The sequence below is a fragment of the Octopus bimaculoides genome, chromosome 14 (genome assembly GCF_001194135.2).
Source record: "Octopus bimaculoides isolate UCB-OBI-ISO-001 chromosome 14, ASM119413v2, whole genome shotgun sequence".
In the NCBI taxonomy this organism is placed as follows: Eukaryota; Metazoa; Mollusca; class Cephalopoda; order Octopoda; family Octopodidae; genus Octopus; species Octopus bimaculoides.
In genome coordinates, this window is record NC_068994.1 from 19,146,329 (window position 1) to 19,169,771 (window position 23,443).

The following is a 23,443-nucleotide window of genomic DNA, read 5'->3' on the forward strand; positions in this document are numbered from 1 at the left end:
AAATATTCTGCAATTATTGTAATAAGAATTAGAGATCAAACATTTTCATCTTGTGTGATGAAGTTAATATCATACTCACAAAACAACCCATCTCAGTCATTTCATATATTATTGCTGTTTAAATGTCAGTTGGTTTCATTTATAAGTACATATTTGTGTGTATATGTGAGTGCATGTATGTATGTATGTATGTATGTATGTACATATGTATGTATATACATATACACACACACATATACATACACAAATATATTCACATATACATAAATACACATACACACGCATGTATATATACATACATACATGTATGTGTGTGTGCGTGTATATATATAAAACTTACTTGGGAAAGGATGCGTGGCGTTCGATCATATAATAGTATATAAACATATACATATATCCATACATATATGTACATACCTGCATTGATGTCCTGTACCCATATACGCATGTATGTTTACATATAGATGTCGGTATGCACATAGATGTATGGATATATGCATATGTTTATATATTATTTATATTATCATTATATATATATATATATAGACATGCACACACACATACATATACACACAAACATTTCATTGAGGACTCCACTGTGTTGCAGTTTTATCTTTTATTATTGCAGATTTTTCATAGATTTATACAAGTTTCTTGTAGTTTATTTGGAACAATAATATTTCTAAAGCCATATTCAAATCTTTCTAGACATTTACAGTATCATTTTCAAGAGTTAAAATAGATTTGGCATCTGTGTTGGTTCTTATATACTGGTCAAAGTTTTATGGACATTTTCATCAAAGGTTTTTTTTTTTTCTTAAGCTTTCACATCAGCAGTTACATGTTAATTTGTTCTGCTCCAAACAAACTACATTAAACTGCTATGAAAGTATGAAAAAATATCTGCAAAAGAAAGTATAAAACTGGAACATAGCCATGTCTTTAATGAAACATGTATTAAAGACATATATATATAATTTATACAAACACACGAAGTCATCATCATCATTCTTTTAACATCTACTTTTCCACGCTTGCATGGATCAGATGAACCCATGTCAGAGCAGAGTGTTTCTACTGCTCGATGCCTTTCCCTCTGGAAGCCTCATCTCGCTTCAAGCAAGCTAAAAGTCTCTCAATGTATCAAACAATGAACAGCTTGGACACGTTATGTGAAGAACAGGAAACAAACAACGCCCATTGAATGTGGCTTTTGTTTACAAAGATCACACATGCCAAAACATATCAAGAAGCCTGGAAGTGCTTTCATGATTGACTGTAAGCAAACAACACTGTCAAAATGAACAGTGATGTCTTTGTTTAAAATCAGTAAACAAACCTGAAGAGAAAGGGGATACAAACTCACTCACATGAGCATGCACACACGCACGCGCGCACACAAACACAAACACAGAGGGTTTCTTTTAATTTCCGTTACCAAACCCACTCACAAAGTTTTGGTTGGCCTAGCGCTATAGTAGAAGAGACTTGCCCAAGGTGCCACACAGTGGGACTGAACCTGATCTCATGTTGTTGGGAAGCAAACTTCTCAATGGCACAGCCATGCCTGCATACATACACATACACACACACACACATATATATATATACACACACAAATACATACATATACAAATATATATATATATATATATATATATATATATTTATACACGCACACACACATATACATATCTGTGTGTGTGTGTGTAGTGTATGCATGTCTATGCTCATGGATATTTAAATTATAAATTACTGTCTAATTGTCTGTGATGATGTCAATGAAGACAGGAATTCTTTGTAATATGGAAGCATTATTCTTCTGAAATTTGCTGCTGAAACCTACATGCAACCTACTTGAGAGATTGAAATCAAGGTACACTGAAGTAAATATTAAATAAATTCCATAAATTTGTGGTATGGAATTCCATGTTACAGCAAGATCTTCAGGAATGCAATGTGGAAGAATACTTGTACTTATTTGCAAAACCAAAAAATACAAAACAATAACAACACAAGTTTGTTTGTTGACAGTTACACTCCAGAAATTATATTATTTCATTTATCTCCTCCTTTTAGAGGATCATATTGTTCATTTTGCAAGATGTTAGTTATTTATATTCAGGCTGCAGAAACTTCCTCTTTTCATAGGTGGAATGGAAAAAGGCTTGAGTGAAGTGAAACATACACATACAGGCGCACGCGTGCGCACACACACACACAATGTCTCTCTTTCTCTCACATACACATACAAATAAAAACAATTACAAAACAAAAAAAAAATAGATTTAAAAGGAACTGTATGCACCTGAGTTGGATGATAACGGAAGCATATAGTTATGGTATGATTTTAGTCTCTGTAATTTAACAAAATTTAAAGCTGGTAGCTGTGAAAGATATTGTTGATCATAAATCACATTTGAAGAAGTCACAGGACACGAAAGAATAATAACAGATTTAAATGCTTGAATATAATTTGGCAATGCAGAGCATTTTGAAGAACAGTTTCTTTTTGTAAGATCAATTAGTTTTTATCAAGTAATTGGCCAGGACAGCTTAAAATACGTTTTTAAACTGAACACCATAACAGTTTATGCTGATTACCATAACAGCCTTAATGGAATGTTTTTCCATTTTTCTTGCATCTGGTTTTGTATTTACAATATTGATTTATTCTCCATCTGTTTGTTTATTACTTTTTCTTTTAAAAAAATTTTCACCTCAAGTTTCAAAAGGCAAATGAAATCAATATTTGTTTTCTCTTCCTTTATCCACTAAAAAAAAAAAAAAAAAAAAAAGTAAATAATATTTTGAGCAATTCTATATCTTAGAATCGAACATTTGTCTCAGTTCACTGATTTTTTTCTTTGATTCTGTATTGTTTGAGTCTGAATAATCTGCTTTGTCTTCTTTGGGTGACGACTGCGGTTGGTTATAACGAGTTGGACTAGTTATTCGTTGTGATCTGACAGGCTTTGTTACCGTAGAAGGAGGTGGGCTTTTATGTTCTCTTTTTGTAGTGTTGCCAACAGGCTTCAGTCCAGCTTTGGCTAATTGTGCTGGCGTTAAAGAACTTTTTGCCTGTGGATCAGATTCTGATCTATTAAGGTTAACAAAATTCTTTTGAATAGGAACTGGCTTATCAGCTGTTGATGCTGATGGAAAAGTTTGTGTGAGTTTGGAAAGTGCCCTTGTTTTAGGCTGAGGATTGTGATCCCTTTTGGGTGGGGTGGGGTTTGATTCTGATCTCACAAGATTTGAAGCTAGTGCTCGTGTTTGTGGTCGTGGAGGCTTTTCTTTAGTTTTCTTGAGTGAGGAAGGAGATGTCATGTTATGGTAAACAGCATGATTACTGTTGTGGTCAATACTTGAACTGCTATTTGGGGGTTCTGAAGATGTATTCATGTATAGAGCATCCTCATCCTCTTGGCCAAGAAGATGCTGAGAGACAGCATTTTCTCTATTATTTCTCTCTAAAGGACGCAATTTTGGAGATTGTGTTCCAAACTGACGACTTTCATCAGGCTTCAGGGGTGGTGGCTTTTGAGGACGATCAGAATGATTGCGACGCAATTTCACTGGACGTTTTGTAGTAGCCAATCCACCCTTGATGTCTGCTGTGTGTATATTAGGGAGATTTTGTTCAGAAAATGCTGCTGACCGGCGATTAGTAGTACTAAGGAGTACTGGACTGGAAATGTCTTTTGTCATAATAGCACTAAGTGGTCGAGTAGCAGATCGTGGTTCTCTTTTTGGAATATAAGCATCTTGTGGAGCTTCAACAGGTGTGACTAATGCTTGAGAATTGCTATTGGTACTGTGAGTCAACATTGGTTTTGAGATGGGTGGACCCAGTCGGCTTGTCCGACTTTGTCGGTTTGTATCTGTTCTTGTTGGTAGCTGAACTTTAGGCAGTTTTATATTTGTTAGTGCAGGAGGTAAACTGTTGAGTAAAAAGAACAAAAAATGATGTTATTAATTTAGTTTTCACAAAATTCTTTTTCTAATTATCGGTAAAATAAAATAAAATATGGTGAATTGGTATAAAATAACAAAACTAATGACAGCCTATTTCTAAGTCATTGCAAAATTTGTTATCTGATCATTCTCTATATGAGAATCTCCATAAAACACGTGAAGATATGACTGTCTATGCCAGCCTTTCATTTTTTAAGGACTGACTATGCTACTGCAGTAATCCTGTTGTTAGCACGGTGGGCAACATGCTTAGCAGCATGTCATCCATCCTTATGTTCTGAGTTCAAATTTCATGGAGGTCAACTTTACTTTTTATCCTTTTGGGGGTTGCTAAATTAAATATCACTAGAGCACTGGGGCAATGTAATTGACAACCCCACCCTCAAAATTTGAAGTCATAATTGTTTAATTATTAAGGGAGTGAGATGGCAGAATCGTTAGCATAATGGAAAAAATGCTTAGTAGTATTTCATCCATGCTTAAATTCAGTGTTCAAATTCCACTGAGGTTGACAGTGTCTGTCATCCTTTCAGGTTTGATAAATTAAGTAGCAGTTGAGCAGTGGGGCAATGTAATTGATTTAACCCCAACCCTGAAATTGCTGGCCTTGTACCAAAATTTGAAACCATTATAATAATAATTATTATTATTATTATAATTATTCAAATTCTGCCAAGGTTGATTTTGCCTTTCATCCTTTCAGGGTTGATAAACTAAATACCAGTGAAATTCTGAGATCGATGTAATCAACTAGTCCCCTTCCTCCAAAAACCTCAGGCCTTGTGCCTATAATAGAAAGGACTATTATTATTATTATTATTATTATTATTATTATTATTATAAGGGCAGTGAGCTGGCAGAATCATTAGCACATTGGACAAAATGCTTAGCTCAAGGATCATGACCCTACAACTGTGAGTTGAAGACCGCTAACCACTAAGCTGGACATCTTCACTTTCCCAGATACACTAAAAAAGAAAAAAAAAAAGAGATGTTCATGACTAGAAAGCCTTTGATCATAGACTGCTGAACCGAGGGCTAAACAACAGCAACAATGACATTCAACAGAGGATAAGTGGAGAAATGCCCAAAAACATTTTAAATAGATGAGGATTTTTCAAATAAAAATGGGCTAAAGGTCAGATCATCAGTAAGTTCATACATACTGCATATTGAAATTGCTCTTCTTTTTCCAACACTGAATGAGATCATTTCTTCGAAGATAGGCACAAACCAGTACAGAAATAATTAAAAGCAAAAATAGAATGACCAGCACAATAGTCAAGACAGGGCTTTCTACAGTGAGAAAAAAGAGAAAAACAAAAAAAAAAAAGAGGATAATAATGGAGAAAAGCATTCAGCAGAATATAAACAAAAAAGATATTAGAATTTAAATAACAATACAGAAGGTAACAAAGTTACCAGAAATAATACAAGGCCAAATATATAGCAAGTGTTTATAGTTTTCTCTCTTGGCATTCAGAGTTCAAATCTCACGGGATTCAATTACATTTTTTATTCTTTCAGTCTTAATAAATACTGAAAATATACAGGGATAAATTTTAATCAATTTTGCTTCTCTTCTTGAAAAGCTCATTGTGGCCAATTAAAAGAAAGCCATAAGTCAATATTACAAATAACTATTCTAATTTACCCACAGATTTCAGTGACTATCATTCTCTTTCCCTCTCCACACACATATATATTATAGGTGCAGGTATGGCTGTTGGTAAGAAGCTTTTTTCCCCAACCATATGGTTCTGGGATCTGTCCCACTGTGTAGTAGCTTAGGCAAGTGTCTTCTTCTATAGCCTCAGGTTGACCAAAGCCTTGTGAGTGGATTTGGTAGACGGAAACTGAAAGAAGCCCATCATATCATCATCATCATCATCATCGTTTAACGTCCGCTTTCCATGCTAGCATGGGTTGGACGATTTGACTGAGGACTGGTGAAACCGGATGGCAACACCAGGTTCCAATCCGATTTGGCAGAGTTTCTACAGCTGGATGCCCTTCCTAACACCAACCACTCAGAGAGTGTAGTGGGTGCTTTTATGTGTCACCCACACGAAGGCCAGTCAGGCGGTACTGGCAATGGCTACGCTCAAAATGGTGCATTTTATGTGCCACCCGCACAAGAGCCATATATATATGTATATATATATGTATGTATTGTGGTGTGTGTATCTTTCTGTTTGTGCATGTCTCCCCACCATCGCTCGACAACCAATGTTGGTGTGTTTATGCCCCCGTAACTTAGTGGTTCAGTAAAAGAGACTGATAGAATAAGTACAAAGCTTACAAAGAGTAAGTCCTAAGGTCAATTTGTTCAACTAAAAAACCCTTCAAAGTGGTGCTCCAGCATGGCTGCAGTCAAATGACTCAAACAAGTAAAAGAATATATATATTATTTATTCTTTTACATGTTTCGGTCATTTGACTGCGGCCATGCTGGAGCACCACCTAAAGGGTTTTAGTCAAAGAAATCGAACCCAGGACTTATTCTTTGTTAGCCTAGAACTTATTCTATTGGTCTCTTTTGCTGAACCACTAAGTTACAGGGACATAAACACATCAACATCACTTGTCAAGCAATGGTGAGGGGACAAAGTCAGACACACAAATACATACATACATATATATACACACACACACATACACATATACGATGGGCCTCTTTCAGTTTCTGTCTACCAAATCTGCTCACAAGGGTTTGGTTAACCCAAGACTATTGTAGAAACACTTGGCCAAGGTGTCACACAGTGGGACTGAACCTGGAACCATGTGGTTGGGAAGCAGGGCTTCTTTCAGTTTCTGTCAACCAAATCCACTCACAAAACTTTGGTCAGCCTGAGGATATAGTAGAAGACACTTGCCAAAGGTGCCATGCAGCAGGACTGAACCTGAAACCATGTGGTTGGGAAGCAATCTTCTAACCATACAGACATGCCTATATATATATAATGATGGTAGTGGTAGTTTCTTAGTGTCCAGAGGAAGAGTGGTATGCCTTTTGATGGTTATGGAAACTGATCTTTGATGTTATAGGGCTTTTCTTTCTGTTTGCACTTAATATTTTTAAAGTGAGAGTCGGACCACATAGCTCAATCCCACTCTTTAGACTTGGAGGTCTGACCACAGTGGATCAGTGGGTTAAGATGGTTGTGGTAACATGCAAGCTGTAGGTTTCACACTGGAATGGCTTTTTAGGTGAATTGTCTTACATGGGGTGGAGAGCTTCATCTGCTTGAAATTACTGGAAGGGTGTCAAAATAGTCCACCCAAGGGACTCCACTCTGAATTGCAATTGAGGTTCCTTTCCTGAGGCACTCACAAAATATATACAGGAGTAATCTGTTAAGGTGATCTTTATGTTGGTAAAACTGGAAAAAGTTTAGCTTCAAATGTAATGAGAAGAGAGAGAAAGAGAGAGGTTTTGTGCATGTGTGCGTGGTTTACCTTTTTCTAGGTTAGCAATTCCACTATCAACACTGCCACCCTTCCCTTCTTTGTCACAGTAAGGGGGTCCGTAGCCGGCATCACAATGGCAATTCCCACGGCTATTGCACACCTAGAAGAGAAATTAAGATATTTAAGTTGATTAATTGATCCTTTCAATTTTACTAACAAATAATATAGTAACGAGATATATAAACACTGCAAAGAAGCACATTAATATAGTATACAATAAGACATCATTATTTTTTGCATAAATGCATCGTTAGCAGGCCGGGCAAAATGCCTAGTGGCATTTCATCCATAGTTATGTTCTGAGTTCAAATTTTGCCAGGGTCTACTTTACCTTTCATCCTTTCAGGGTTGATAAAATAGATATCAGCTGAGTACTGGGGGTCGATCTATCCCCCTATCCCCCTCCCACAAATTTCAGGCCCTGTGCCTATAATATAAAGGATTATTTTGCATAAATGCATTCGAGTGTATTCTTTACATAAATGTGGCAAACTGGCAGAATAATTAGCACACTGGGTAAAATGCTTAGCGGTATTTTGTCTGTCTTTATGTTCTGATTTCAAAGTACGCCAAGGTTGACTTTACTTTTCATTCTTTCGGGGTCGATAAAATAAGTACCAGTTGTGTACTGGAGTTGCGCCAAAATTTGAAACAAATATATTCTTTAGATCAGTGGTTCTCAACTGGGGTCTATATGGCCTTTGGGTGTCCAAAGAAGATTTTGTTGCTAAAATTTAACAGCAATAAATTGGTTATATTTCTACAATACATTAAATATATCAAGAATTTTAAAAATAAAATTCCTAATAATGTTTAATTATAAAAAAAAAATATAGAATTTTTTGAAACATTATATATATATATATATATATATATATATCATCATCATCATCATTGTTTAAAGTCCGCTTTCCATGCTGACATTAAACGATGATGATGATGATGATGATGATGATGATGATGATATATATATATATATATATATATATATATATATATATACATACCATACATATATACATAAACATAATGGATAATATCTTTAATCTCAGACTTACTCCATGTCCATTGCATCCTTTAGGACAATCAGGAAATCCTAATTTCTGCAGTGGTTTACACTGTTGCTCTACACAGATCTAATTGGTGAGAGAGAGAAGAAAAAGAAATGTAAAATAGTTAGTTAATGAACAGCTACAATATTAATTATGAAGTAAAAAATGGTCTTGTTCATGATAATTCTGATGATGATGAGTAGAAAGCAATTTCAGAACTTAAGGATGGTGAGAGTAGCAATAATGATTATCTGATTACTTGAAAATGAGACATAATGATGATGGTGATGATGATGATGAGGATGATAATGATGATGGTGGTTTCTCCTCCTCCCTTTCTTCTCTTTTCCCTCCTCCTCCGACCTACTTTTCCATGTTTTCTTAGGTCTTCTTTAGCACTGGGTCCTGCCATTTACTGCATTCTTTTGTAAACACCTTTTGTAATGTTCAACATCCAAAACATCAGCTTTCATTACACCTGCCTATGTCTTCCTTGGTCTTCTTTCTCTAGAGTTTCCTCCTACATGGATCTCCTGCTTTTTTTTACCCAGTTGTCATCACTCAAATGCATTACATGTCCACACCAAAGCAGTCATTCCTCTTGTACACAAGATCCGATTCCTCTTATGCCCAAATTCTCCTCTTAGCTCCTCTGTAGCATGTCATTCATATACACTAACATTACATATCCATCAATACACGCTTCGTTTCTTTCCAGCTTTAACACATTTTCTAGATTTAGTTCCATATCACATTACCATGAAGAATCTTGGTTCATACACAAGCATTGTACAATTTGCTCTTGCTCGAAGTAAGAACCTCCTTCTGGTCAGCAGAGTTAATAACTCCAGGAATTTTTCTCACCATATTCTACTTCTAGTTACAATGGTTTTAGAGTAACCATTGCCACTATAGCTAAGATTACCTTCTGGGCATTGGAAAGTATTTATTTTACCAGTCCTTTGTCTGCTGACTGCACCAGCATATCTGTCACATTCATCTTTATTAACTGTCAACCTGCCTGTATTCTGTTACACCTCTTGTACATCCATAGATCATATCAAGTACACTCTGTGAAATTTTTACTACTCCATTTCTGTATATCAATCACAGCTATATATATATATATTTCACTGCAGCCTAGTTTTCATTCAGGCTTAGGAGAATATAAAGCAGACATGTAAAATAATGACAAAAATGATATTTACAGATCAACAATTAATGACTACAACAGCTATTTACTTCAAGTTTCATAAAAATGCAGGCATGTGCCTAACCTTTTAGATGTCTGCAATGAACGAAGTGTAGGTTACGTTCAACTTGAAGGAATTATAGTTAACATTTAGTTCTAACACAGGGCAAAACTACCTGGCATAAATACTATCCCTTACATATGTTGTTAAAGGGAACTTATAATTATGAGCTAAATTTTTGTAAGTATGTAATGTCACTTGCTGACACATATTATATACAACCCCCTTCGTTTATACACCAAATATTAGCAATTAGGCACTTCCAATTCATGCTGACATTATCTGAACCCAAATAATAGAATTTCTAATCTAAAATTAGATTAACTTTTGCAACGATCTTGCCTTTATTGTTCCATCTAATTTCCATTACCTGGATAAACAACTGAATATAAAATAAATTTGTGACTTGTAATAAATATGGATGTGGGTCTTGGAACTATAAGTTCTTATAGAAATCCACCTGCCAGAACATAGATAAAATCACACCTGTTAAATTAATTTATCTGATTTATGTTAGAAGTTAATCAAGCATAATTTAAAAAAATTTTACTTCCATGTATCTTTTGATTTTTTTTTTTTAAATGACATACTTTTTTCAATGCATACTGAAATGTTAAGCAATCCCGTGGATGCATTATTTACAATATACAATTACGGTTGCTTTTGATGGGAGATATTTGCACATATTTTCTTTTAATGATGAGATATATATAAAGGGGCTTCTCTTGCTAATTTGAATATGAGATATTAGTTATTTGAATAGTAAACTCATCATCCTTGATGAGACTGAGATGGCAGAAGCAAGTAATTATTCCAATGGCAGTGACACTGCTGCTGCTGCCAACATCATCATCATTTAAAATCCATATCTCATGCTGGTTTGGCTTGGACAGAACTGCATCATGCTCCAGTGTCTGCTTTGGTACGGTTTCTATGACTGGATGCCCTTCTCAATGCCAACCACTCTGCAGTGGGTACTGGGTGCTTTTTCTTTTGTGCCACTGGCACTAGAGAAGTCGCAATGTAGCTCACAAGATTGGAGAAGGGAGTGGGTAGTTTTATGTTAGAAAATGAGGGGCTAAAGTGTGAGAAGAGGAGAGAGAAGATGAGCAGATTCTTGTTTAGAGGAGTTATATAGCTTATTCGCATTTAGAAGGTACTAGTAACGATGATGCAGTTGATGAGAGAAAAGAGGCAGGTATAGTGCATGAGGGGAAATAATTTTGTAGATCAGTAGGTGGAGGATGATCAATGTAATGGGAAGGTAATGGCTAACAAGTGAAATGGTTCCAGGTAGCAAGAAGAAAATGGAATCAATGGGGACCTGTAATGAGGGATAAAGGAGATATGAGGAAGAGATTGGGGAAAGTGCTTATCTGTGCCTACACACATATACAGATGCAGTGCTTCCAGAGGTCAGTTTTGCAGCATTAAGCATGTCTTCTATAGAACTTCAAATCAGCAGACATCCCTATTATCCCTTCTGTAGTCAGACTTGACCACTTTGTCCCATTCATGTCTTCCTGAGTCTTCCTCTTCTACAAACTCCAACCACATTCAGTGACTGACACTTCTTTATACAGCTGTCTTTATCCATGTGCAGTGCCATCTTCTTTCTTGCATGTTACATCTGATTCTTCTAATGCCAAGGTTTTCTCTTGTCACATTTATACAATGTCATTCATTATATTGTAAATCCAACGGAGTACGCTAGCTTTATTTCTTTCCAGTCTTCTCAAATCCCCTGCATTCAAGACCCATATATCACTACCATGCAGCATTGCATTTCGAACACAAATGTCATACAATCTACCCTTCATACACTTTGATGTCAACAGTAGTAGTAGCTCCTTGAACTTTCTCCTACTTGTTCTTATTCTAGCTACTATACTTTTAGTAACAGAAGCTATCAACTACTTTTCATGAGCCATCTAGGCACTCAAGAGTATCTATTTCTGGTGTTCCTGTTCATAGTGTGTACTGCTCCAGTGCTTCTAACACATACAAAGCCAAAGTTCTCTCATGGTCTACCTGTGATTTTGAAACATCTCTTGTGTGTCCATAGCTTACAATAGGTGCAGCATATGGAGTTTATATCTAATCCTTTTTTGTATACCTGAAGATACCAGGGTCTTGTCTTCTTTCCTACTTACTGAAACCTTTGTCTTTGATAAATTTATCTTAACACCATACGACTTTAGATTTAACTTCCATTTCTGGAATTTCCTCTCTAATTCCCCTATATTTTCAGCTAATGAGAACTAGATCATCAGCATGTAGGAGTTCTCAAAGACATCCAATATAAAAATCTTCTGCGATGAACTGTAGGACAACGATGAAAAGGAGAGAATTATGGATTGAGTCTTCACAAATTCTTACCTTCACATTAAATTCATCACACACACACATGGATAAATAGATAGATAGATAAGCTAAAAAGGAAAGTGAACTTACTTTATCAGCACCACATTTAGAGCCATCTGGTACCAATCCAGGGTCTTGCATCTGAAGGCCTACATCCAAAATTACTGCCCGACATACTTCAGTTGTCCTACCAGTAGCTATGAATGATGTTGGAAATTTTTTAGCAAGGTTATCTTTCCAGAACATTAGTTTTTCATTTTTGTGAATACAATGAAGCATACCACAACGAACATCACTGGAAACAGAAACAAGACAAAAAGGTAAAACATGATTTGATGCTTAAAAGTATAAGGATATATACAGAAACAATGTGAAATAATATAGCTAATCAAATTTTTGTTCTGTCTATGTCCTTGCTGTCATTCTAAATTGTTTATTTTAACTATTTGTATGCTACAGGCATTTGTCTGTGAGCTGTAATGGAAATCATCCACTTTTTATTCTTTTACTTGTTTCAGCCACGTGGCTGCAGTCATGCGGCTGCAGTCATGCTGGAGTACCAAATCAGTCAAGTATATCAGTATTTCTACGAATTAATCAACCTCAAATAGACCTTTGTTAAATGCCTAAGAAACTATGACATGGACACACATACACACAAGGGAAAGTTTTGTTCTTGAATGATTGGGAATTTTAATATCTTGTCTTCATATTTTTAAAGCATTTTTAAAATTAATTTATTAATGAAAAATACATAATAGCAAATTTGGAAATCCTTTCTTTTTAAGGTATCTATCCTTATGAAAGATGAAAACCCTTATATGAATAAAGCAAAGTTGGTCACCAATTCCAAATAATTTTATCAAGAACTGGGTAAAAAAATAAAACAGACAGACATCAATGCAGTTTTAATGACAAGAAAAGTAGAAAATTAGATCCTTGAGGATGAATATGGACAGAAGTTAGTTCACCTTGGGCAAGAATGTTCAAAATAACAAATGCAACATCTAAATAATTGTGAGAAGATATAAGAATCCAAGAAGTAAAGCCAGGTACTACAGAACATGAACAACTGGAAAACAGCCAGCCAGAATGGTAAAGTTCCAGACTTCTGGCTAAAATGTTTAGCAAAATATTTATAAAACTATTCAGTGGTTTAATGAAAGAACCAGAAACAACTGAATTGTTCATCCAAGAAAAAAAAAAAAAAATCTTAAAATTCAAAACTGACAAAATATAAAACTCTAAAAGTTATAGATTTATCACTATTCTATACAAAGCCTTCACAGTATTGTTTTAGCAAATATGTTCATCTGCAAAAACACAAACAAAAAGAAAAAAAAACAACAACAAAAAAAACAGAAGTGGTATCTCAAAGGCACACATGATAGTAAAGGCTAACAAAACTACAACTGAAGATAATAAGACAAGATAGAGTCTAAACTATGATGTGGATGAGTTACCAAAAACAGAGTGTAGACAAATATGTGTCAAAAAACTCATGGCTTGCACACAAACACAACACTCAGAAAACATAGTATCTTCTGTAGTATAGTTTGTTCTAACAGAACATTCACAGAAAACAGTACTATGAGGCACTGCATACTTTGCACATATTATGTAGAGCACTTTCACTAAAACAGAAAAAAATATTTATGTAACAACTGCCCTTTGGTTTGTGGAGGCACAATGGCCCAGTGGTTAGGGCAGCAGACTTGCGGTTATAAGATTGCGGTTTTGATTCCCAGACCGGGCGTTGTGAGTGTTTATTGAGCAAAAACACCTAAAGCTCCACGAGGCTCCGGCAGGGGATGGCGGCAAACCCTGCTGTACTCTTCCACCACAACTTTCTCTCACTCTTACTTCCTGTTTCTGTTGTGCCTGTAATTCAAAGGGTCAGCCTTGTCACACTGCGTCATGCTGAATATCCCCAAGAACTGAGTTAAGGGTACATGTGTCTGTGGAGTACTCAGCCACTTGCACGTTAATTTCACGAGCAGCCTGTTCCGTTGATCGGATCATCTGAAACCCTCGACGTCGTAAGCGACGGAGTGCCAACAACAACAAGCCCTTTGGTTTACAGTTGTGGAATTATAACTACCAAATTAATATCAACTAGCTGGACCTGTGAAAACATCATGGAAAACATAAAAATATAAGCCTCTGTAAATTGTGTACTGGTGCCATGAGAAATATTTCTATATTATGACACTTAGAGCAATATCCAATATTGGTTGAGGACCGAGTATGTAGAATGCGGTAATTAATTATATTGTAGGAAAGTAAATGTAACATCCAATATTTGATGTGGTTAAGTATCTGTCTACTCTAGAAATACTGATAAACGTTTAAAAACAAAAAAACAAATGCCACCTTCCTTTCAGTCACCACTCACTCTCTGTCTCTCCTCTCTCTCACTTTACTGCTCACTTCAAGTATACCTCCTCTGCTTAACATCTTTTATTTTTATTTCTCTTTCTACCTCTCCCTTCAAGTGTAGAAAAATAACAGTAACATCCACAGGTATTTGCTGAGGGAGAGATAGGCAGAGGGAGAGAGTGAGTGTGTGAAAAAGAGAGGCAGACAGATAGATAGGCCACTGTTAGGACTGGATTAACACTCATAGTGAGCCTAATTGACTAAAAAGATTTCCCTGCTCCTGTATTGGACCCTTTTCATTTTCTTCCAACCACTTGAAGGTTTATTTTGCTCCAGTCTACTCAGCTGACCAAAATGAGTTGTAGTTGTAATTCAATGGAGCCAGCTTTGTCACATTCTGTGTGAGGCTGAACCTCCCTGAGAACTATGTTAATAGTATGTATGTCTGTGGAATACTCAGCCATTTGTGTATTAATTTTATCCTGGTTGTGGTAATGAAAAGTGAAAGTGACATCCAATATTTGTTGTAGTTATTTGTCTTTGATTTACCAATGTGTCTATCGATCTATGTATCTACTCTTCTTTTAATGTATGTATCAGTCTACTCTGAAAATGCATCAATGTTTTAAAACTGCCCTATTTTCCATTACATTTCAAATAGATTCTGCACTGAGTTGCTGAAGCAGAAATATCATTATAGCAAATAATAGCTCAGTACTACAGATTTGCTTGTCAGTTGCTTGACCTTAACCACTTGATCATGTCTTTGATGGCTAATAATATGTGCATCTCTGATCATGAGCAGGAGTAGTTGGGAAGCATCACAGCCATGTGTTGAGAGGGATTCTTTGGGGTTTGAATAAATGTGACAAAAGCAAAGTTTGAAGAAAATATTAGTCGTTTTTCATAAGTTCTAAGGGTAAGCAAATAGGAATAAACAGTTGCTACCCAAGGACAAAAATTGTGTTACACAGTGTAATAATATGAGATATATAAGGACCCATGATTACTAGTTGTAATTCACTTATAAGGAATTCTTATAAAAAAAAAAATGTCCAAAAACTGAGAAAAGAAGCAATGAAATTATTAATAACAACTTCTTTAACAAATGGAGAAAAAGTAAGGAAAGAAAAACATAAAACATTGTATTATAATTTTATAATAAAATGAGCCTGGAAAGAAGACATGCATCCACATATATGTGAGTGCAATGTAGTACATACAGGCAAACACACACATACATACTCCCTTACATATGACAATATAAAGAATGCAATACACATATGCATACCTATGTGTGTATTAGAAAGTGTAAATAATTGATGACTGTCAAACATAATCAAACTAATTACACCATCTCCTACAATAGATAGATAGCAAAATTTATCGTAATTTTTGCAACTTTTTTCTCAATTTTCTACCATCAGATTTAAAACCCTAGTGCAGTAATAAAGTCAAGGTCAACTTACTTCACTGCACAAGCTGTGTATCTGTCTGTCTGCCAGTTCAAACCACAGTTACCACTCACATTGCCAAGTACATTATTAGCTCTGAAGCAAATATCATCTGATACTCTGCCAGTGTCCCCCCATAGCAACTGACACTGTTTTGTGTGAGTATTGCACTGTCCTTTGTAACAGTATGACTGAAAATAATAATAATAATAATAATAATAATAATAATAATAATAATAATAATAATAATAATAATAATAATCATAACAAAAATAATAATAATAATAATAATAATAATAATAATAATAATAACAAAAATAATAATAATCATGATGATGATAATAAAAACAACAACAACAACAGCAATTCTTTCTTATATAGGTAGAATTTTTGTGCATGTGTGTGTGTGTGTGGGGGGTGATAGTTGATTACATTACAAGAATTAATTTCTTTATTAGCCAACAGGGGTTGACAAAAACATTAAAGATGGTACAGGATAATACAGTGTGGGATTACATAATTTAAACAAAGAATAATTACCCAAAGGGGAAAAGTTCTCCAAATATTATTCGTGGAAACTCCACAAAAGTGGTCACCCTGACCGTGAAGGCAAGTTCTCTCTCTTTGTCTTTCCCCAATCTACAAGTGTATGCTCAGTGCAGGCCTGTAGACTTGGACCAATCTCACCACCCTAATCTTCCGTTCAACAAATTTGCTGAGAGGCAGCACTTCCCTTCCCACCCTTTTTTCTATTTCAAATGAAACTTGAAAATGCTGATAATTTCCAGAAATCCCAGACTTAACAATTCTACCAGGAAGCATTGCCAGTTTAACAAACTCTACAGAAATACCATCGGCCAGGCCTGTCTGAAATGCTGAGTGACAAAATTTCAATAGTCATGCCTGTTTATATATTGAGTGTATATATTGAATGGATAAAAATAAAATAAAATAACAAAAGGAATTTCCCATCCCACCCTAATCTTGTCTTTAGTACAGCCAGGCCAAGAACTTTTGGAAGTTGTCCATGATTATTGACCTGAATGGCTTCTAACAGAGACTATTCAGGTTGTCTTCATCAACACCCCATCTACCAGTCATCTATAAACTGCTTCAATCTTTATCTCATTATAGTAAGAAACGATGGTTAAGATTCAAAACATTCTGATACCAAAATATAGAATAACCAGCGGAGTAATATCAATGGTTTGTTGATTTCAACACAATTTACATCATCATCAAAGTATCTTACAGTCTACCAGGAAATGTGATGGCTACATCATCTCAGTTTTAATGAGAATGGGTGTTGAAAATTAACAATTGTTACCATATTATTTGATGCCATGTTAGAATATAGGACACATCAGATAATGTACTCCTAGATACACTATGTCTGAAAAATATAAAGATGGGATGGTCATGGTTGGAATACATTTGATCGTAGGTCTGCTGAATTAGGACTAGTCTGGGACTAAAACAGTAATTCGCAACCATTTGTTACCTATGGACTCCCTTTTATTCCTATTTTACTCTACTGGACCTTGATAGCCATTTGATGTTTATAAAAAAGATCCTACTGTATTTTTTATAATTAAATATTATTAGGAACTGTATAAAAAAAAATTAAAACATTTTGTGTATTGTAGAAGTATAACCAATTTATGGTACGTAAATTTTAACATCAAAATCTTATATGAACCTGAAGAAGAAGGGGAGGTCTATGTAAGATTTTGTATGTATGCTTCTAGGCAAAAGCAAGAGATTAGCCATTCACATAAAAAAAGGTACTGGATTCTCTCGGCTGTGGGGTTTCAATAAACCTTAAATGCAAGGATGACTTCACAACTGAGAATTTTGTTTTGCAATAAAACAAAAAACAACATTTTTTGTTTCAAGGGAGATAAGTCGTACTAATATACCGAAGAGTTATTTTTCGTCGTTTTGAGTATCTAATCGAGTTTTGTTATTGAATGAGAGAGGATCGATAAATATTTATTGATTAAAAACGTTCACAACACAGATCAATCTATTTTATAGATATCATTTCAAAATTAAGAAAAAAAAAAAAATCCATTGATAATCCACTGAAGAAATTAAATAAAAGTAACTTTGCAAGAAAGTGGTGATTAACAGGAAGGTAAATTTAACACTTAAAGCAACACACTGTGGATATTGAATAAATTTTGATGTTCACGTAGCTAGTGTCCATACCTCTTTATATGTACAGCGATTTGTTGAAGATTTTATCATAATAAACTTTATAATTTTGGTACAAGGTAAGGATTTTGAAGACTGAGGGAAGTCGATTACACCAACCCCAGTATTTGACTGGTACTTATTTTATTGACCCCGAAAGGATGAGAGGCAAAGTCGACCTCAGAATATCATGATCTTTTCTATTCTAGGCACAAGGCACAAATTTTTTGGGAGGGTGGCCAGTCGATTAGATCGACACCAGTACGCAATTGGTACTTAATTTATTGACCCCAAAAGAATGAAAGGCAAAGTCGACCTTGGCAGAATTTGAACTCAGAATGTAAAGACAGACGAAATACCATTAAGCATTTCAAATGGCGTGCTAACGTTTCTGCCAGCTTGCCACCTTTCAGAATATAATATTGGTTTCAAATGTTGTCACAAAGCCAGCAATTTCGGAGTGGGGGGGGGGGAAGGGGCAGTAAGTGAATTACACTGACCCCCCCAGTGCTTTACTGGTACTTACTTTATTGACTCTGAAAGGAATGAAAGGCAAAGTTGACTTCAGTGGCATTTGAACTCAGAACGTAAGGACGTACGAAATATTGCTAAGCATTTTGCCTGGTGTTCTAATGATTCTGCAGCTCACCACCTTAATAATGATAATGGCTTCAAATTTTGGCACAAGGCCTGCAATTTCGAAGGGTAGGGGTAAGTCAATTACATTTACCCCAGTGATCCCCTGGTACTTATTTCATCAACTCTGAAAGACAAATCAACCTCTGCAGAATTTGAACTCAGAATATAAGGACGAAAGAAATCCCGCTAAGCATTTTACCTTGCATGCTAACAATTCTGCCAGCTCACTGCCTTAGATTTTATCATATTACCATTCACCTGTGGAAATGCTTTGCATGTATGACCAATAGGATAAAAAGTTGTTTCTTTCGTAATAGCAAGTGGTCTTTGTCAAATGCCATTCAGCAATACTTACTGCATACGCATGGACATAAGTCTAGTGTTGACCATATATCTGCAACAGTATGAGCAGACCTGGTCAAAATATTTGTAGAAGACCAACAGTTGCTGATGGATACAAGCCTTCCTTTTCCTTCTCATCATTAATGTTGCTCAAGGGAATGGCAAGTCTGACACAACCCAACCCCAGTGTCATTACTGTCAAAACACAAAGAGTTGGAATACATATCAGCAGAAATCCCATCCAGTACTTCAACACTTCTGCCTTCTAGTTTTTTTAATTTTTATCAGCTCTTAAAAGACGAAAGGCAAAGGTGACCTTAATGGGATTTGAAGTCAGAATGCAGAGAGTCAGAACAAATACTAATCATGAGTGACGTTTCATCCAATTTTCTGACAACTCTGCCAATTTGCTGCCACAGAACTGTTTGATCTACTGAGTTACCTGCACCTGAATTGATGTGTGCTCTATACATATTGTTGTTGGCACTCCGTCATTTACGACGTCAAGGGTTCCAGTTGATCCGATCAACGGAACAGCCTGCTCGTGAAATTAACGTGCATGTGGCTGAGCACTCCACAGACACGTGTACCCTTAACACAGTTCTCGGGGATATTCAGTGTGACACAGTGTGACAAGGCTGACCCTTTGAAATACAAGCACAACAGAAACAGGAAGAAAGAGTGAGAGAAAGTTGTGGTGAAAGAGTACAGCAGGGTTTGCCACCATCCCCTGCCGGAGCTTCGTGGAGCTTTAGGTGTTTTCACTCAATAAACACTCACAACACTCGGTCTGGGAATCGAAACCGCGATCCTATGACCGTGAGTCCGCTGCCCTAACCCCTGGGCCATTGCGTCGCCACTCTATACATAACTCACAGACAGAACCAGTCTTGCACAGTATATCACAAAGCCGTACCTCTTCATTTACAGATATAATCCACTTGTCTACTTAGTTTAACTCATAAGATATAAGTTACCCCAGAGGTTTCAGGGAATGACATTTGTTCAAAATGCCAAGCAGTGGAATTGAACCTGGGGCCTTGTAGTTGCAAAGCAAACTTCTTAACCTTAACATCTAGGCCATACTGTATCTCCACAGGTAAATATGTATGGATGTATGTATAAAAAAGTAATTTATTTACTTTTTGTTTTTTGTAATACAAAAGTATGAAGAAGCTAAAACAAAACAATTTTACATTTTTTGCAAATAGCCAAAAGAAGAGAAACAAAATGTTTTTGAAATTCCAAACTATTGTGATAAAATGGGTCTCTTACCAGTCCTCCAGAACATGACCGTCCATTGTGAATAAATACATTTTCCGGACAATATTCACCTTTCCCTGTGCAGTATTCATCTAAATCACATTCTCCTTCTTTAGGCCGACACACAGTTCCTGGGGGACGCAGCTGAAAGGATTTATCAAAACATAGGAATAACTTCATCCAGTATTTTCTCTCCAGCTAACTAACCATCTATGACTAGCAAACAGGTCAAAAGTGATAAGAAAACTCACAAAAGTCAAATTACAAGCATGTTTTCTTACACTGAGCAAAGACAATAGACTTCATGAGAGTTCCAATTATCCAATTTGCTATAGGAATAAGAACACTGATGATTCCAACAGTCACAACTACAACTTAAGACAGAAATTATTTTGAAAAAAATATGAAGAGTAAATCAACTAACCAACGTCTCTCTCTCTCTCTCTCTCTCTCCGACTGAGTAATGATGGAGCTCCTCTACAACAAGACACTTGTTTCTATTCCTCTGTCACACTCTAATCTCTCATCACTTGGAACAAGGCCACCTCCTCCAATGACTCCCCCCCCCCACCTTTGCTCTCAAAAGATCTTTGTCTTGCAAGTTACTTGGTGATCCTGCCAGTGCTGGTGCCACATAAAAAGCATCCAATCCCCACTGTAAAGTGGTTGGCATTTGGAAAGGCATCCAGCTGTAAAAACCATGCCAAAGCAGATCTCACCAGAGCTGGTGCCATGTAAAAAGCACTCAGTTCACTCTGTGGGCTGGTTGGTGCTAGGATGTGTGTCCAGCTGTAAAAACCATGCCAAAACAAGCAGTGAAGCCTGGTGCGGTCTCCTGCTTAGCCAGCTCCTGTCAAACTGTCCAACCCATGCTAGCATGGAAAATGGACATTAAATGGTGATGATGTATGGGCTGTGTATCAGAGGTAAATGCCCAGAAAATCCACAATCTAATTTCAATTCCTATTGAAGCTATGACAAGCAAAAACTATAAACTTTACAAGTTCATTATATTTTGTCCTTACTGAAAATGCAGTACACTTTATGCTTAGACAGAATGAATAAATATTCTATTTATCCTACATATGAGAAATAAAATCAACCATTTAATTCTTTTAATATCAATCATCTCAAATAGGGTACATTAAAATGATTAAAATTTGTTCATATGCAAGTGATAATCTTAATAGAAAATTAATTATAAAATGGGATTTTAGTTAGTCAAAGGTAGTGTACTATGTATACCAAAACTATAAAAATATTTTCTTAATCTTCTCCAATGTCTTCATTATAATGAAGATAATTTGAAACATTTAGGCAGTTTATCAAATAGAAATGTAATCACAAAAGGATTAATTTCTTTATAACAAGTAGTCTGATTACCTTTCTGGAGTTTGAGTGAAAAGGAAAATGGGAACTGTGATATTCCAAGGGCATAATTAAAACATAAATGAAATGAAATAAATGAAATTCAAAATAAAAAAATAATAATAATCTGACAGCAGAGTAATTTAATGTAGAGTAGTTAGCACTTCACAGTTCTCATGTCATAAAGTATATATATAATGCAATGCGTAACTCACCTGACATGTATTAAGATTACAACATTTCCCTGTAGCACACACAGCATTGCCTTTCAGTTTACAAGTTGTAGGTTCACAACATTTGTTATCACATACCTGAATTGGATAGACATAAACTTCATAAGGTTTACTGTTACACACACACACACACACACACACACACACAGAGAAAAGACAAAGCTGATCTCAGTATGAATTAACTCAAGAATCAATTACTTATAAAACATCAAGTCAGTTTATGATTTGCATGAAATCCACATCTTTTTCTTTTCCATCCACCCCATCGACGCAGATTTGACAATGATGATGTGGATAATATGTTAAGAATGAGTTACATTATGGAATAAAACAAATAATATTGATTTCTAACTTATTCACAAGGTCATGAAGACAGTGGGTGAGTAATTAACTAATACTCACTATTTTTTTTCTGACTAATACTTATTATAATGCTATAAAATAAGTAAATCTAATATAATATTTAAAAATAACATTGACATGACATATTTCTAAACTTCTGCAAGTATAAATACTGTAAAAATAAATATATTGGTTTTGAATTTCAGTACAAGGCCAGCAAGTTTAGGGATGGAGGTGGGATTAAGTTAATTAAATTGATCCTATTGCTCAACTGGTACTTATTTTATCAACCCTGAAAGTTTGAAAGGTAAAGTCGACCTCAACGGAATTTGAATTCAGAACATAAGGATGGCCAAGACGTCACTGAGCATTTTGCCCAGCATGCTAACAATTCTGTCAGCTCACTGCCTTACAGTAAAATAGATATATTAATGTGGTTACAGTTAATTCATCACTTGTGCTTAAGAGAAAGCCCTAAAATGTATGATATTTCTACATGGAAATATTTGCGTTGAATTGATCTCCATCATCATCATTGGCATTTTATTTCAGAATTTGACAGCAAAAATTTTCAAGTATCAACAACATCAAAGTTCGCTTTTATAGACTTGTACTTATTTTACACCTATATAATTCCTTTTTACCATGGTGTTACAAGTTACAAAAGTTGGAAACTGACTTAATTTTATTAAACATAGAAATTTATCCTCCTTTTTTTTTTTCCAATTGTTACAATGCTCACAGGTGGAAGAGGGTGGGTGCTTTCCATTATGAGAAACACTGTGTAATAGGACTACAACTGTGTGTCCTTCTTTGTGCATCAATCCCATTTTGTTTATCAACAAATTATTCAAAATAAAACTGTACATTTATACTTAATGCACTTGTGTTCATTTCAAGTGAGGAAAGATGCTCACAGAACTAATTTTCTAGAAAATATTTTGTTTGGTGCCACATAAAAAGCACCCAGTACACTCTGTAAAGTGGTTGGTGTTAGGAAGGACGTCCAGCTGTAGAAACTAAGCCAAAACAGACTATGGAATTTGATGTGGCTCCTAGCCTTGTCAGTTCCTGTCAAACTGTCTAACCCATGCCAGTCTCGAAAATGG

At 35.5% G+C, this 23,443-nt stretch overlaps 1 protein-coding gene across 1 annotated transcript in view; it reads right to left on the reverse strand.

Moving 5' to 3' along the window:
• The window catches only part of LOC106874077 (disintegrin and metalloproteinase domain-containing protein 12), a 351,070-nt gene that overhangs the window by 2,991 nt on the left and 324,636 nt on the right, over positions 1 to 23,443 (reverse strand). Inside the window, exons 14-21 of the mRNA XM_014921671.2 lie at positions 21,975 to 22,070; positions 20,404 to 20,535; positions 15,967 to 16,142; positions 12,209 to 12,413; positions 8,508 to 8,585; positions 7,438 to 7,549; positions 5,145 to 5,274; positions 1 to 3,943 (exon numbers count right to left, since the gene is read on the reverse strand). The exon at positions 1 to 3,943 is cut by the window's left edge and continues 2,991 nt beyond it. Of these exons, the coding sequence (XP_014777157.2) occupies positions 2,821 to 3,943; positions 5,145 to 5,274; positions 7,438 to 7,549; positions 8,508 to 8,585; positions 12,209 to 12,413; positions 15,967 to 16,142; positions 20,404 to 20,535; positions 21,975 to 22,070 (2,052 nt within the window). The 3' untranslated portion in view covers positions 1 to 2,820. The remainder of the gene's footprint in view (positions 3,944 to 5,144; positions 5,275 to 7,437; positions 7,550 to 8,507; positions 8,586 to 12,208; positions 12,414 to 15,966; positions 16,143 to 20,403; positions 20,536 to 21,974; positions 22,071 to 23,443) is intronic.